This window comes from Osmerus eperlanus, chromosome 25 (assembly GCF_963692335.1).
Source record: "Osmerus eperlanus chromosome 25, fOsmEpe2.1, whole genome shotgun sequence".
Lineage (NCBI taxonomy): Eukaryota > Metazoa > Chordata > Actinopteri > Osmeriformes > Osmeridae > Osmerus > Osmerus eperlanus.
The window spans coordinates 4,979,749-4,996,186 of record NC_085042.1 but is presented as its reverse complement, the minus strand read 5'-3'; the positions used below and the strand labels follow the sequence as shown (position 1 = coordinate 4,996,186).

General features: G+C 49.4%; 2 protein-coding genes across 3 annotated transcripts; both read left to right on the top strand.

Moving 5' to 3' along the window:
* The first annotated feature begins 73 nt into the window (after positions 1 to 73).
* rnf122 (ring finger protein 122) lies at positions 74 to 9,678 on the top strand. 2 transcript variants are annotated; one of them, XM_062451089.1, is made up of 6 exons: positions 74 to 199; positions 4,155 to 4,311; positions 7,057 to 7,102; positions 7,723 to 7,764; positions 8,030 to 8,112; positions 8,557 to 9,678. In XM_062451089.1, exons 1-6 carry the CDS (start codon positions 190 to 192, stop codon positions 8,669 to 8,671), a joined length of 453 nt encoding a protein of 150 aa, XP_062307073.1. In that variant the 5' UTR covers positions 74 to 189; the 3' UTR covers positions 8,672 to 9,678. The 2 variants fall into 2 exon arrangements, with proteins under 2 accessions (XP_062307073.1, XP_062307072.1); XM_062451088.1 differs by lacking the exon at positions 74 to 199 and adding an exon at positions 206 to 634.
* Positions 9,679 to 10,416: 738 nt separating this feature from the next.
* Positions 10,417 to 15,647, top strand: LOC134012345 (chondroitin sulfate N-acetylgalactosaminyltransferase 1-like; the record flags this gene model as incomplete). The annotated part of the gene is made up of 10 exons (XM_062452136.1): positions 10,417 to 10,551; positions 11,948 to 12,695; positions 13,074 to 13,174; positions 13,367 to 13,539; positions 13,672 to 13,888; positions 13,988 to 14,089; positions 14,578 to 14,759; positions 14,874 to 14,968; positions 15,205 to 15,286; positions 15,373 to 15,647. Coding segments are annotated over exons 2-10 (1,605 nt in total), but the record flags the coding sequence as incomplete, so codon positions are not given.
* Positions 15,648 to 16,438: the final 791 nt, after the last annotated feature.

Here is a 16,438-nt window from a genome sequence, read left to right as displayed (position 1 = left end):
ATCATATTATGGCACAGAAGAGAGTCATAACCATCCTTTAGCCACCCCCACATACCCTCGCCGTCACAACACAGGCAGACCACTGACACCCTACCGAGTTCAACAACGATTGGTTCCTACAGTTGTCGGTCGCGGTTGCGGGGGCGGGAAGAGCGATACAGCCGCTCCAGTTCCTTTTATATGTAGAAAATGATACTGGGTGAGTATGTCGTTTTACAGTTAAAGACCGTTGCATCAACGATAGATTAGCCGTACCTTTGCAGTTTCTTTGAAGTTAGGATGTAAAATGCACGTTCTAGGAAGAGACACTGACACACCGAGTTGCTGGGGATCCCTTGCGTCTTCTGTATAGGCTGGTAAAGGACAAAGCCCTCTGTCCTTGTAGCTTTTGTGATAACTTTAAATTGGATCTGAACCATTGTGTCGTTGGATCCACGCCGCTTTTGTCTTGCTACTCTGAGTATCCTACCGCCCTTACCTGGGAAGTGTGAACAACATAATACTATCACTCCTGGATTCTGGACTGGGGCACGGAACGTTTTATTTGTAGGCTATTTGTTTATTTTATATAAAAATCGTTTCTTATCAACGGTCATCTCTGGTGCATTAATGCACCCGTTTCAGTGGTGTAACGGTGAGTCATTTTCGTTGTCCCCATTGATGTGACGCTAGCAGCATCTCTATCACGGATCCATGTGATGTTGTATGTTCATTTCTCTGTCCACCCCTCCCTCACCACCCCCCAGCCCTGTTAATCGCTATGGTAGGTTGTGACTTGTTTGGTCGTAGCCTGTTCTAAATTTCATGATTACGTTGTAATTCTTTCATGACTGTAGCCTGTTTCGAATAATCAATTATAGATTTCCTTCATACTTTATTTAGCCTACTCAGCACGTTCCCAACTCTATAAAATCAGTTTTTAAGTTGTTACCGTAATTGCGGACAGCCATTGACCTCATTTGACTAACTAGCCAGCACAGTGTATAAATGGACCCATAGACTGTGGTGAGCTTATAAAAGGGTTGGAGTTGAGGACTGGGATGTCATTCATACCATCTGTCCGAGTCTCTCTGTGGAGCCACTGTTTTCACCTCGTGTTTTTTAGGCACATCTTGAGTTTACGGTATTAAACACAGATAGCTCTGTATGCCTTTGGGCAGATGGGGTGGGGTGTGTGTGTGTGTGTGTGTGGGGGGGGGGGGGGGTAAACGTCCACATAGGGAAGAAAATGGAAGCTGTGATGAAAGTCTGAGGATTATAGCTAATTTCCCACTGAGATCGGGCCATCATGGAAGTATTATGTTAGTGTTTTGTGCAGGTAGTGAAGCTGTCAAGCTTTTTCTGATGGGTGTGATCCAGATCACTGAAGCCTGGTTCAGTCCAGACTGACGACTGATATCATGTTCAGAAAACAAGGACAATTACACCCTTTGTGCCTCTCAAGTCCCCTCTCTCTCTCTCTCTCTCTCTCTCTCTCTCTCTCTCTCTCTCTCTCTCTCTCTCTCTCTCTCTCTCTCTCTCTCTCTCTCACACACACAAACTCACACTGCATTACTAGATTTGATGTGTCAAATTATTTGAGGTGCCTACTGTCTACCAGCAGTAAGGTTATATTTACAGTGAGTAACAACCTGTCTAAACCATCACACTGCAGAATACTGCATACAGTTGAATTATTATGTATCACTCCACATGGACAAATGCTATTTGTAGAGTGATGCATTCCAGTCTGTGACCTTACAGTCCGGAACAGCTCTTGTGTTTGATGTCAACCCATTTTTTCGGGAAAGCAACCAGCAGAGACAGATGCCAGTGTTATATTGAGCTGATTCATAGACAGTTATCTCTATAGTATTGAAGGGCGGCCAAGCTTTGTGTAAAAAAAAAAAAAAAAAAAACCCTGGCAGTAATAGAGCAGAACATCACCAGACATCTTGCAACATAATTGCACACCAGATAACTCTGTTTGGTTCTCGGTTCAAGAATGACAATCTCAGTTTGAATCTCAGATTCACTGTTCTATAATAACAAACAGGAGCATTTCTCTCAAGTCATCTACTGGTCCTGGCACCATGGCAACCATGTGCCTCTCGAGAATGCCAATATATAGGTCAGTGGTCATATGGGGCTTCTCTCAGAGACATAGTGCATACAGAGAGAGAGACAGCAGAGAGACAGCAGAGAGAGAGGTATTCAGACACATGACCTACATTTAAGATTGTCGATCTGGGGAGGGCATCACAGGTGATGTACACGGCTGTAATTACATGTGGCGTGTGTAGACATGAAAACACGCACTCACGCACACACACACTCACGCACACTCACTCCCTCTATGCCTCTTCCCATTATGCCAACGTTGTGGACGGGACTCCATCTGTGTTGGACTGAGGCACATGCCGCACTGAGGAATATGCAGCACTGTGCATTCTAAATACATGGGAGGTTGAAGTATGTCTGTATGCAAAGAGTGAGTCAGACCTAGTCTGTGGGAATGGTATTGACTTGCAGGCCCCCGGAGTCTTTAATGCAGTAGAGAGATGTGGAGCAGTGTGTCTGGGTGCAGTTTTGAGCGGAGGGAGATGAGGAAGAGAGTCATTGATTTCCTCACTGCTGAGCCTGCCAGATAGGTCCTTGTTCCCCCCTGAGTAAGTGGAGCTAACAGAAATAATACAACACAGATCAATGCACTAAAAACAGTAAAAAACTCCACTTTGTGTTATTTATTTGTTTCGGGGGGGGGAAGGATTTCCCAAGGACTTGCTGGGGATGAGAGTATGCAGGGTGGATACCAGTTGTCCTGTCTGAGGGATGGATCGTTGTGTTGATTCATTTGACAAACCCCGTGGTTGGAGCGTCAGAGCCAAATCGGAATGGTCTGTTTGGGATTACATGAGGCAGGAGATCGCTGATACAGACACTGCCCCCCCCTTCAGCACGGTAGAGCATGGGGATGGGTAGAGCTCAGTGGTAGAGCATGGGGATGGGTAGAGCTCAGTGGTAGAGCATGGGGATGGGTAGAGCTCAGTGGTAGTCCATTTCATCGTTGATCAATAGGTCGCAGCCCACACACACACACCTGCACAGCCCATCATGTGGAGATGGGTCTGGGAATAGCTCAGTGGTCAGAGTATCTAATGGCAGATCAAGAGGTCACAGGTTCGAATCCCCCACCTGTACGTTGCTGTGAATAAAAGCGTCTGTTACATGAATACATGCACGAGCTCGGTCTGAAGGCAGCACTGCTGTTTTGGTGGACTGTGGAGCGAGGAAAGAAGCCTCTCTCCTTCAAAACATGGCAGAGGACAGCACAAGCTTGATCCAAATGACTGCATTCACAACCTGCCTTCTATGTCATATATCATAACCCGTTCCTGTTTTACAGGCCAACAACTTCTTGTTCGGAATTGCCCTCCTCTGTGTCATTTTAGCTTTACAGAAGAGAGATAATTATAGCAAACCTAGATTATTCATGCGTCAGAAGAATTAGTCTCACAGTTTACCGCTGTGGGAAACAGATCTAGTGTCAGGATAGAAATCACGTCTTGTGCAAATTACAGTCCAGTTGCCTGGATACAGCGATGTTGTGTTTTCATTTCACAGCTAGCGTTAGCTGACTGAGAAAACCTTGGCTCAGTTAGGGAGTGGGCCAGCTCAAGGTCTACGGCGCCATTATCTTGGACATTCATTTGTAAATGTTCAACACAGTCCTGGTGGTGTGTATATTCCTCATGGATTAGTGTGAAAGAAAGAGACTAATAATTTGGTGTGTGAGAAAGAGAGAGAGAGAGAGAGAAAGAGAGAGAGAATGTTTGAAAAACAGAAGTGTGATAAAACATAGAACTGTGTGTGTAGCTCCAATCTTTGGCTGGCATCAGAGACGGACACAGCTGCAGCAGCCTTGACCCTCAGCTGCTCATGAGTGTGTGTGTGTGTGTGCATGTGTTTCTGAACCCTGGGCTGCATCCTGTTTAGCATGCCAATTTTCTCTGTAAAAACTGTGTTTGTATGCTTCGTGGGATACGTTTTCTAAACCCCCCACTTGTCTCCTCTGAAGCATGCCTCTGTATTATAATAACAGGAATCATGTGTTCATTTGCTATCCTTCTGATGGCATAAGATCCTAAAGACATCCATACTTGTGTCCTCTGTAGGGTGCTTCTGTGGTCTGGGACTGGTCTACTCCAACAAGTCGTGCACCATGCCTCCCATCACCTTCCAGGATCTGCCCCTCAACATCTACATGGTCATCTTCGGCACGGGCATCTTCGTCTTCATCCTCAGCCTCGTCTTCTGCTGCTACTTCATCAGGTGAGAGGATGAAGGCAAAGGGAGAGAGAGAGACCCAAGGATAGGTTATCCGAGAGTGCAGGATAAAACTTATGGAAGAATGGCATAAACATAAAGGCTGACTTGTTTTTCTCTGTTGACAATGAACTCCCTGATGAGTGGGGAGAAGGGACAGGATGTGAGGCGTTGGTGTGCCAGGATATGAGGGTGAAGGAAGTGTGAGGACTGATGTCAGTGTGGCCAGGGGAGCGGGGTTCACTCTGTGTGTCCCCCCCTGCTGCCTCTGTCGCCCCCCCCCCCCTCCCCCCCCGCCACACACACACGCAACACCACTCCTAACCCCAGAGAACAACACAGCAGTATGTTGTTGGAATATGTTCAGGTATTAGACATGGTTTCCTGCCATTACCACAATGATTTATAGAAGGAGATGGGAGGGAACGAGAGAGAAAGTGAGGGACAGAGAGAGAGTGAAAGTGAGACAGAGAGAGAGAGAGAGAGAGAGAGAGAGAGAGAGAGAGAGAGAGAGAGAGAGAGAGAGAGAAAGAGAGAGAGTGAAAGTGAGACACAGAGAGAGAGAGAGAGAAAGAGAGAGAGAGAGAGAGAGAGAGAGAGTGAGGAGAAAGAAAAAAAACCTTTCCACCCTAAATCCCAAAACAATGTAAAGTAAATGATTGGTTATATTTTGTCAACAACCTTGAAATTGGCTCCAAACGGTTTTCTTCAAATGGCAAAGATATGCCAGTGGCACGAGACAGGCCTAGTAATGAATAATTGTTTTTTTCATCCCAAGGTCTTTGGCAAGGTTTCTCTTGTTTCTGGCCAGCGGAAGCACAGATTACCCAAGACAAGGGTGTGCTCTCGATGCACCCAGGAATGTTAGAAAGCTGGTGGTTTGGGAAATCTTGGGATTCTTCTGTTGCCATAGCACTGCTGACAGAAACCGCCATACTCAAGGCGCCATAATCGTAAAACCAAGTTACTGTATTACACAGTTATGTCATTAAAAAAGTCAGTTTTTCAATGGAACATAACAAACACATAATCTTGACCTTGAAGTTTAGGTGACAGTTGGCTTAGTGTGGCTGGTTGGTAGTTAGCATGGCTGCTTGGTAACCAGCGTGGCTGGTTGATAGTTAGTGTGGCTGGTTGGTAGTTAGCATGGCTGCTTGGTAGTTAGCATGGCTGGTTGGTAGTTAGTGTGGCTGGTTGGTAGTTAGCATGGCTGGTGGGTAGTTAGTGTGGCTGGTTGGTAGTTAGCATGGCTGGTGGGTAGTTAGTGTGGCTGGTTGGTAGTTAGCATGGCTGGTTGGTAGTTAGTGTGGCTGGTTGGTAGTTAGCATGGCTGGTTGGTAGTTAGTGTGGCTGGTTGGTAGTTAGCATGGCTGGTTGGTAGTTAGTGTGGCTGGTTGGTAGTTAGCATGGCTGGTTGGTAGTTAGTGTGCCTGGTTGGTAGTTAGCGTGGCTGGTTGGTAGTTAGTGTGGCTGGTTGGTAGTTAGCGTGGCTGGTTGGTAGTTAGTGTGGCTGGTTGGTAGTTAGCATGGCTGGTTGGTAGTTAGTGTGGCTGGTTGGTAGTTAGCATGGCTGGTTGGTAGTTAGTGTGGCTGGTAGTTAGCATGGCTGGTTGGTAGTTAGCATGGCTGGTTGGTAGTTAGTGTGGCTGGTTGGTAGTTAGCGTGGCTGGTTGGTAGTTAGTGTGGCTGGTCCGCTGAAAGCTTTGTCAGTCGACGGCTGGTTGATATTTCCAGCACACAGAGAGAGGTTAGACGGTCTCAGTGCCTCTAAGAACACAAAGCAGATGATTCATGAGTCACTTCCCACACTCATCACACCAATCACAGGAGGTCTCTCCAGGAGAGAAGAGAGTGACGGCAGTTTCATTTATAGACCAGGGTGATTCATAACCATGGTGATGAGCTGGCCTGCTGTTCCCAGTCATTCTGTCTGCCCCCATGTCATCCCTCTCTCACTTCCTGTCTCCTCCGATATTCTAAACCTGATTTTTACCCCAATGTCTGGCGTTGTGTCCAGGTTCCTTCTTTCACTCCAGAAGTGTCTTTGTGTTTTTACTGACAGATTGTCACCAGAGATCTCTACACCCCCCCCCCCCCCCACCCCCCCTCCCCTATGCACCCTTACCCCCCCCCCCCTTCCTCTTCTCTACAGCTGCCTGTATTGTGCTGTGCCGGGAATGACATGCATGTAAAGTGTGTATCCTCACATTGTTCTGGATGAACAAGCATTAGCGGTGATCAGCACAAACAATAAACAAACCTCAACAGCCAAACAATAAAACAATCATACAAGTAAACAATAACAAAAATTGCCTTTTAGTGAGGCCTGACTGACTTCTTTGTACTCTTCATATTATGAGTCATTATGATTAATTACTTATTTACTTACTTATTTCTTCCCCTTGAAACTCTCATTGTACGGTCAAACCACATGCATAGGCACACACACATACACATGCACACAGTCACAAACACTCACACACAATCTCCTTCTCACGGCCACATGCACCTTCTCACACATTTAGCATTGTTTAGATGTGTCTAAATAGGTTGAGACACTTCTCATCAGGGTGATAAAGACTGGCCTGCTGCGCTGCTGGACGTGGTCTGGGACCACAAGAAACAACACTGCCATTAGCTCGGTCTGTGTGTGTGTGTGTACGAATGTGTGCCTGCGGATATGTGTGTCTATCCAACCATCTGTCTGTCTGTCTGTCTAACTGCCTGTTTGTCTGTCTGTTGTCTCTGCAGTAAGCTGCGTCACCAGGCCCAGAGTGAGCGGTTTGGCTACAGAGAGGTGAGTCTGCTGCTTCAGGGGGGAGAGGAGGAACAAGTCGTTCACTTCCATACATCACTGTTCACTTTATAAGCCACGTTTCCACCGCAAGGTCTCTGGAACTTGTACTCCCCAGAACTACCTTTCAAGGAACTAGAAGGTCCCTTCAGCCCATTGCTCAATTGCACAAATGCTCAGCTCGTCTAACATGCCGGAGATTTTAGAACACACTTTGTCATCAGGCCCGGGTCACCGATTCCAAGAGCTGCTGGATTTGTGCTCAGCATACATGCTTAATAAGGCCTGGACCTCGTTGTCTGTCCATCTATCGTATGTTCTCCATGTTGGTGTGTGTTTGCGGCGGAAGGGAACTTAATTATTGTCATACTTATGTCACAGAATTTGGAAGTACTATCCCCGGAGCAGGGACTTAATGCTTTCTGCTTTTGCTCCTTTGAACTCAGTTTAGACACTGTTTCCTGTGGTGGAAACGCAGTGAGTTCTGAGGGGAAATGTTCTAGTTCTGTTCCTACTGTGAAAACACGACTATATTATTTTTACTAAAATGTGTCAAGTTCAAGTGATATAGGCCTGTCATGTGCCTGTCATGTGACTGTCATGTGACTGTCTCACTCCTCCAGGTGGTTTTGAAAGGAGATCCGAAGAAGCTGAACCTCCACGGGGTGAGAACGAGCTACAGGATAGACGATAACGTCCCAACATGTTAGTTACATAGCAAGAAGGAAATGTTTTCATCTGTTTCACCACCACCTCTTCTTCCCTCTCTTCTATGTCATATCCTCCTCCTCTCCCTTCTGCCCTTCTCCCTATCTCTCTTCCTCCTCCCTCCTTTCCTTTCTCTCTTTCTCTCTCGGTTTCTCTCGCTCCATCCTTTCTCTCTCCTTCCCTTCATCCTTCTTCCTCCTTCTCTCTCTCTCCCTTCCTCAGCAGACCTGTGCTGTCTGCCTGGAGGACTTCAAAGTCAAAGATGAGCTGGGAGTGTTACCATGCCAACATGCCTTCCACAGGAAGTGAGTACAACTGGACAGACAAATTGTCACTGCCATCTATCACCATGGTGACTGTCCCCCCTACTGTCACTTTCCAGACTGTCTTTGGGTCATAGAAGCCTCTAGATAATCTGCTTCTCTCGTCTAACCTCTCCATTTTCATAATCTTGCTCTTTCTTTGTATTCATTTACATTTAGTCATTTAGCAGACGCTCTTATCCAGAGCGACTTACAGTAAGTACAGGGACATTCCCCCGAGGCAAGTAGGGTGAAGTGCCTTGCCCAAGGACACAACGTCAGTTGGCATGACCGGGAATCGAACTGGCAACCTTCGGATTACTAGCCCGATTCCCTCACCGCTCAGCCACCTGACTCCCACTCACTTCCTCCCTTTCTCCCCCCTCCCTTCCCCTCCTCCCTCCCCGCCCGTCCTCCTCTCCCTTACTCCCTCTTTGTGTGGAGCAGGTGTCTGGTGAAGTGGCTCGAGGTGCGCTGTGTGTGCCCCATGTGTAACAAGCCCATCGCAGGTCCCCCGGAGCAACACCACAGCCTTGGAACACTACTGGACGAACTGGTGTAACCCTGTCAACCGCATCCAGCCCCGGTGGTGACGCCCCCAGCTGGCGTAATTTAGCAACTGCCAGGAAGAGCACACTGTTACGTGGAGTAACCCAGACAACCCCCACAGATGATAGTGAGCTGGTGTAACCTAGTTACCACCCACAGAGAACTCTGATGGATGCGCCCGAGTTACCTAGCAACCAGCCCCGTGGTGCAGAAGTGACACCTTGTGGTGGACAAATTGAAACCCACCCAAGTCACTGTCTTGTCTGTCTGTCGGTCTGTCTGCCTCTCTCTCTGTGTCTCTCTTTGTGTATGTGTCTTCACTGTGATATGTATTCCAAGTTGCACAGAACTTTGACTTTTTTTGCCTTTGTTGTTTTTTTTGTTATATTGAAAAACATGAAAATGTGAATTTTGTTGATCCACACAAACATTAGGCTAAGACTGAGGTTTTGCAAGTTTTTCCACTAGTGTTACATTTTGTACATAAACATTGTTGTATTGTACTCCAAAACATGTGTAAACCAGTTGGTGTTTCAATGTTGGTGTCCTATTTGATCTCGATATTACTAACTGAATCGGTGGACTGTGGAAGTCTAACATGTACTGTACACACTTTTCTATACAATATGTCACACTTTCTCCTTCTTCTATGGTTTAGTTGTATGACCCGAGAAGGCTGTTGTCTTTCTCTGCCGGTTCTTAAATCTGACATGTTGAAGTGTTTAGAAGACCAAGAGTATACTGCCCAAAGGAAGCACAAAACACACCATGCCCGACACACATGCCCCACATCTGTGTGTGTGCGCGTGTGTGTGTCCGCGCACGTCTGGAACAGATACATATTATGTCCACTGTCCCAAATGAGACCGAGCTGGATCAGAGCAGAATGTGCTGGTCATCCCTGTGACCAAAGCAAGACGTGAGAAAAAAGAAGTTGGCTTCCCCATACAGCCAGTCAGCCAATGTACATAGGTTTGACCTGACTGAATGAACAGGCATTAAAACTCTGTTTACAAATTGCTAATTTCTTCTGGTTTTTGTATTATCGCAACCAACATGAGTGCTGGCTCTAGCGCCACCTTCAGGTGAAAGATGAAAGCGACATCCAAACGACAAGGTTCTTCCGGCTCTTTCTACCAGTTGAATAGCACACAGCAGGAGTTGTCGCAATTCTCTCTCACACAAATCCTCTCTGTGAAGTCTGACACCTGTATTTAACCGCACCATAAACGGGTCTGACTCCTTTCATCCCATACGTGGTAGTTATCCACCCTGTCGACAGATCTCACTCTCACAACATCACAGAGAGACCATAGGGTTTTACGCATAGAGGTCACTAATTAGACATCATGAGAAAACATGGGGGCTTTGAGGTCCTGCCGGCAGGATGCTGGAGAAGGGAGATGTAAGCTGCACTGGCTGTTATGAAAGAGGAGATAATGTGTGTGTGAGAGAGAAAGAAAGAGGGAGAAGAAGGGAGGGAGGGAGGGGTTGGGGAAAGAGATGCTGAGGTGGGCTCAGCAGTTTAGCCAGTCAGGGCCCACTCTTTTTTCTTCTGTCTCTCTTGCTCTCTCCCTCTTTCCCTCCCTCCCTCCCTTTTTCTTCTCTCTCTCTCTCTCTCTCTCTCTCTCTCTCTCTCTCTCTCTCTCTCTCTCTCTCTCTCTCTCTCTCTCTCTCTCTCTCTCTCTCTCTCTCCCACTCTCTCTCACTCTCTCCCCCCCTCCCTCTCTGTCTCTTTGATATACAGGGCAGCTCAGGGCTCCGTGCATTAACCAGCTGAGCTTCAGTGGAGCTGGACTGTATGAAGACGACCGAACCCTCGGATCCTTGCGTCCTCCACAGCTCTGGGAGGTGACAGCTGCGGGCGAGAAGACGGCGGCTTCTTCAGCACTGGTGAGAGAGAACTCCTCCTGCACATCAGGATTCTGTACTCCTACTGTGGGATTAGTTTGGACTAGGACTTGTTATTCTGGTGCATACTTGTTGTTGTTTTGAGCATGGGAGACAACACCAAGAGGAACTTTCTAGAATGTGGTGCGTTTGGGAGTATGGCTGATGTTGTCGTTGCTGGTCTCGTGTTCCTAGGAAGCACGTTAGGATTGAGTCGTGGCCTCACCCAGTTACCAGTGTGGCAGTGCACCTTGATCCAAGCCTTGATGAATTTGTTTACAAGGTGTTAAGTTGAAGACTCGGTGTGTCACGTCAGCCACTCCAACCGCTGTGGAATTGCAAACACGGGCATCATTTCCAGGGCTTTTCAATAATGAATGCTGTGTTAGCGCTGCGTAGAACTCCCAGCCCAGAGAGAGCCTACTGCTTTTACAGATACTCCAAACAGCCTGCAGACCCTAACCTAAACTCACACCCAAAAATACAGCGTCTGAATACAAACAGACACACACACACACACACAAACACACACACTGAGTGGACCTGGACACATAAGCGGGTCTTTCATGAGCTCAGCCCGTACCTGCGTGATAAAGAGCCAACTGTGGTGTGAGTAAACTTTGCACACGCACGCGCACACACCCATATTCAAAATACGGCACACGCGCAGATACAGAGAGACGCTTGTTTCTGTCATTTTCCCTCCGTGTCGTGGCTCTGCTGGAGAATCTGAGGTCAGGTCCTCCATCGAGGCAGCGCTGCTCTGACTATCCAGCAGCTGAAGCTCTGGGAACGACTCAGGCGTCCTCCGCTCCTACATTTAGTCATTTAGCAGACGCTCTTATCCAGAGCGACTTACAGTAAGTACAGGGACATTCCCCCGAGGCAAGTAGGGTGAAGTGCCTTGCCCAAGGACACGTCAGTTGGCATGACCGGGAATCGAACTGGCAACCTTCGGATTACTAGCCCGATTCCCTCACCGCTCAGCCACCTGACTCCTAGCTCGCAAGCTCACCGTGGATCCTTTATCCACTGCCTCTCACCCCCCGTGGGCTGCTGGGCAGAGGAGAGCACGGTAAGGGTGCGGAAAAGTCACAGCCTAAGATTATCCCGGCTTTCTTCTGTGACACGGTGAGTGGGATTAGATTAGGGTGAAGCTGAATGGGACAGATGAGGAATATCTCGGTTTTCTGCAGAGGCTGTGAAGTTTAAAGTTCACAGAAATGACTGACGGGTCCTGGGTCCTTGGTATGAATGTTTGCCGCGCGGTTCTCATTTCGGTCTTTGGGATGTTTTCTGAACTGAAACATGTTTAATTGACACCACACGCTTTTACATCTCGTATGATAGTGGAGCACTTTGACCATGACAAGCTCACATGTTCTTTTCCCCACTCCAGGAATGTTGTACAGCTGACCAATAAACTGAAATGACCCAGAAACCTACCGAAGGACTGGAATTAGCAGAGGACTGACTGACAGAAGGCCGTATGGACGACGAACAAGATGATGCCCGTAATTACCACAATGAGCATGGACCAGATATCCGAGTCCCTGCTCTGGAGGCCATGATTTAGCTTTAGATTCCTCCAAGCTTCACCTCACCTCACCAGCCGCATCAAAGAATCCCACGCATTCATCCGATTCGTTCCAAACCATGGCAGCCGGAGGGAAAACACCCATCTCAACCTCCCAAAATGGAAAGCAAAGCCCGTTGCAGATTTGAACGTCCGACAAAGAAAGCACCTCTGATGTGTCCGGAGCTCCGTCATGGTGGGTAGAAGGCTTCTGATCCTGGGGGGCCGCGTGGGGCTGCTGGGGCTGCTCCTCTGCTCCTGCCTCGCCCTCCTCTACCTCCTGGCCTGCGAGCCCGGCCGCCGGCGCGCTTCCGCCCCCGGACGCCAGGCGGCGATGTCCTGGCCGGGCGGCGCCACCAGCCAGGAGGGCTACCTGGCGTTGCTGCAGGAGAGGGAGGACAAACACAGACACTATATGAACAGCCTGACTCAGCAGCTGGCCCAGCTGAAGGAGGCTCTCCAGGAGAGGACCAGGCAGCTCCAGGAGGCTCTCCAGAAGGCCAAGGCCACGGGGGTGCTCCCCCTGGGGCTGGAGGGGCTGCGGAGCCCCCAGATACACACCGACCTCCAGGTAGGGAGGGGTGTGAGGGACCGCACAGGGGTGTAAGTGAGGGCACGCATTTAGGGTACTTTGTGAGGCGCGATCCCAGATGAATACCCCTAGTGAGTAATTAGCCTTGAGAAACCAGTCATTTGACAGTAATCACAGGGTCTTGCCATGTTTTCAGCCAGATCTTCAGCATCTCTGGATAGATGTTAATTATGCTGTGAGACAAAGATAAATGGAGGCCATGCAATCCCCTGGGTAGCAGTCTTCATGCAGTGTCATCTTGATTGCTGTTTGAGTGAACCTTCTTGCCATCTCCTCTTCATTTCCTCTTCAATCTCCCAACTCCCCTCCCCCCTTTTCCTCTCCCTCCTCTCTCTCCAACCTGTCCCCATCCTTCAGGAGTTCTTCCGGGCCCAGCTGAGCAGGGCTGAGGTCCAGACAGGGGAGAAGATACCCAGCGAGTACGCTGTGGTCCCGTTCGACAGCTTCACCCTGAGGAGGTAGGTGGACCTGGTCTCTCCTCCACCCTGTGGAGGTAGGTGGACCTGGTCTCTCCTCCACCCTGAGGAGGAGGAGGGACCTGCATGGTCTCTCCTCCACCCCATTTGTCCAAAGCGTCGTTTTGGATCAAATAAATAGCTAGGGTGTACTAGTTAGCTGGTTGTTAGCCTGGTTGTGTGACCTCTGTCCAGGGTGTACCAGCTGGAGACGGGTCTAACCAGACACCCGGAGGAGCGTCCAATAAGGAAGGACCGGAGAGACGAGCTCATTGGGGCGTTGGAGACCGCCCTGCAGGTCCTCAACACTCCAGCACACCAACGACCCACCGGCCGTCGCTCCTACGCCCCCTCAGACTTCATCGAGGGTGAGAGAGCCAGCAGGTCACATGCCAAGGCCCAAAGCCCTTCCACTCTTTGTCCCTTCTTCGTGTTTTCTATCTCACTCTCTCTTTCCTCCATTTTTTGTGTCCCCTCCCTATGCCCCCTCCCCCTCCCAGGTCTGACCCGTACAGTGAAAGACAAGGGCACTGTGTATGAGCTGATATTCAAGGGCCAGGGGCCCCAGGACTTCAGACAGCTGGTTTTCTTCCGGCCCTTTGGACCCCTGGTCCGGGTGAAGAGTGAGATGGTGGACACTCAGAACATGCTCATCAACATCGTGGTGCCTCTCTCCAAGAGGGCGGACACTTTCAGACACTTCATCAGCAACTTCAGGTGGGATGACGGTAGCTCACAGAGTCATCGACACACACCAAGTGTGTGACTGCTTCAAAGGAAAAGGAATGAACTCTCTCTCTCCTCCTCTTCCTCCAGGGACGAGTGCATCCGTCAGGATGGGAAAATTCACCTCACAGTGGTCTACTTTGGGAGAGAGCAGATCGACGAGGTGAAAGCGATCATGGACCAGGCGTCCAGGTAATCCAGATGTTCTTCTCAGACCCAGCACCTGCGTCGCACACTGTCGCACCCTGACACGAATGGGCCGAACCTAACGAAACTCTGTTCAACCCTGAAACACCCTGAACACTCCCTTCTCCAACACTGGTAAAATGGGTGCAGTAGAATGAATCATGTGGCCGTGTTTTGCTACACAGCTCTATATTTATGATAGGGTGTGTGGAGTGTTTGTGTGTGTGTGTGTGGAATGTGTATGTGTGTGTGTATGTTGTGTGTGAGGGTGTGTGTGTGTGGTGCATTGCAGTTATTAGGTCCAGGAGACAGTGCGGAGGGTACTGCTGAGCCATAATCACCCAGTTGTTTGCAGCAGTAGGACCCAGGGGAGTGCTAAGGAGGCCTCCGCCTGCAGACAGTAGTTATTATGGTTTTGGCAGGTCCATACTGATACAAGATTATCATCACCACTGCTGTTGCTCTCTCCTCCCCTCTCCTCTCCTCTCCTCTAGGGAGACCCATTTCCGGAACTTTACCCTCATCCAGCTTAACGAGGAGTTCTCCCGTGGGCGTGGCTTAGATGTGGGAGCGCGGGCCTGGAGGCGGAGCCAAAACGTGCTCCTCTTCTTCTGCGACGTTGACATCCACTTCACCTCGGACTTTCTCACTTCCTGTCGACTCAACACGGAGGCCGGTGAGGAAGCCAGCTCGCTCGGCTGTCATTCTACTTCCTGTCTTCCTGTCTGTCTGCTTTCTGCTAACCTGGCGGTCTGTCCATCTGTCTTGATGTGGACTCTTTTGTTTTCAGGGAAGAAGGTGTTCTACCCAGTGCTCTTTAGTCAGTACAACCCAGCCCTGATCTACAATAACCAGACACCCCTCCCCCCTATTCAACAACAACTGGTGAGTAGACACAGACAGGAAACTCAGTGTGGGTGAGGGTGAGCGCAAGGAAGAGAGAGAAGAAGAGAAAGAGAGAGAAAAGAGAGAGAGATGAGTGAGAGAAAAGAGAGGTGGAGAGAGAGAGGGTGAGAGAGAGGGAATGGTGAAGAAGTAATAGGAAAGGGCAAAAACACAAGCATATCTACAGTATATATATAACTAAAAACCATCATTCTACACTTGCCTCTCTGCCGCAGGTGATAAGGAAGGACTCAGGTTTCTGGAGAGACTTTGGGTTTGGCATGACGTGCCAGTATCGCTCCGATTTCATCAACATAGGTAACGATCATTCACAGCCTTGTGATGCTCTAACAGACGCGTCGACAACCGCCTCTCCTAACTCTGTCACGTGACCCCTCCGACAGGCGGCTTCGACCGCAGCATCAAGGGCTGGGGATTGGAGGACGTCCACCTGTACAGGAAGTACCTGCACAGTAAGCTGATGGTGATTCGCTCGCCGTCGCGCAGCATCTTCCACCTGTGGCACGAGAAGCGGTGCGCCGACGAGCTGTCGCCGGACAAGTACCAGATGTGCATGCAGACCAAGGCCATGAGCGAGGCCTCGCACAGCCACCTGGGGGCGCTGTTGTTCAGGACCAAGATCCAGGAGCACCAGCAGCGACAGAGGAACAGGAGGGAGGGACCCGGGGAGGGAGGAGGAGGTAGGTGACCTGGAGAGGAGGGGGGGGGGGGGGTGTTGGCGGTGGTGGGTGGGAGGGGGAGAGGAAGTGAACTTGGAGGTGGGGGAAGGGAGAGGGGGATTGGACCTGGAGAGGAGGGGGGGGGGTGTTGGCGGTGGTGGGGGGGAGGGGGAGAGGAAGTGAACTTGGAGGTGGGGGAAGGGAGAGGGGGATTGGACCTGGAGAGGGGGAAGGGGTGAGCTGGGGAGGGAGTGGGGGAGATGACCTGGGGAGGGAGGGGAGAGCATGTGAGCATAAGTGGATGCTTATGAAGGGAGGACGGAGTTGATGGGCGAGAAATTTGAATGTCAACTGGATGATGTTCCTGTGGGCCATTAAGCTCTACTGCTCTGTAAGTGCAGCTGAAGGGCCAGAATGGCAGACCTTCCAGAGAGAGACTCCCACATGAAGAGACCGACTGCCCCACACAATAGGACAACCAGGAAACAGAGGGGGTTCAAAGGTTGGGTCTTCATCATTGTAAAGTACGGACCACCCCCCACCACCACCCTACACAATATTCAACTGGCACTGAGTGCCAATGGATGACACTGAAACTGTTGAATAAAATATGTTGTGTGTTTAATTTAAGGGTTTGTATATATGCGTTGTACTAGTCTTTGTTTTGTCTCAGCGTACAACTATGTTATTTCACGGTGCTGGCTGTCAAGGTATTTTCCTCCCCTGACAACTCTGTATAAAATAGGCGTGATGATAATAACCTAACATGTTTATTAAACACTTCCTCCAG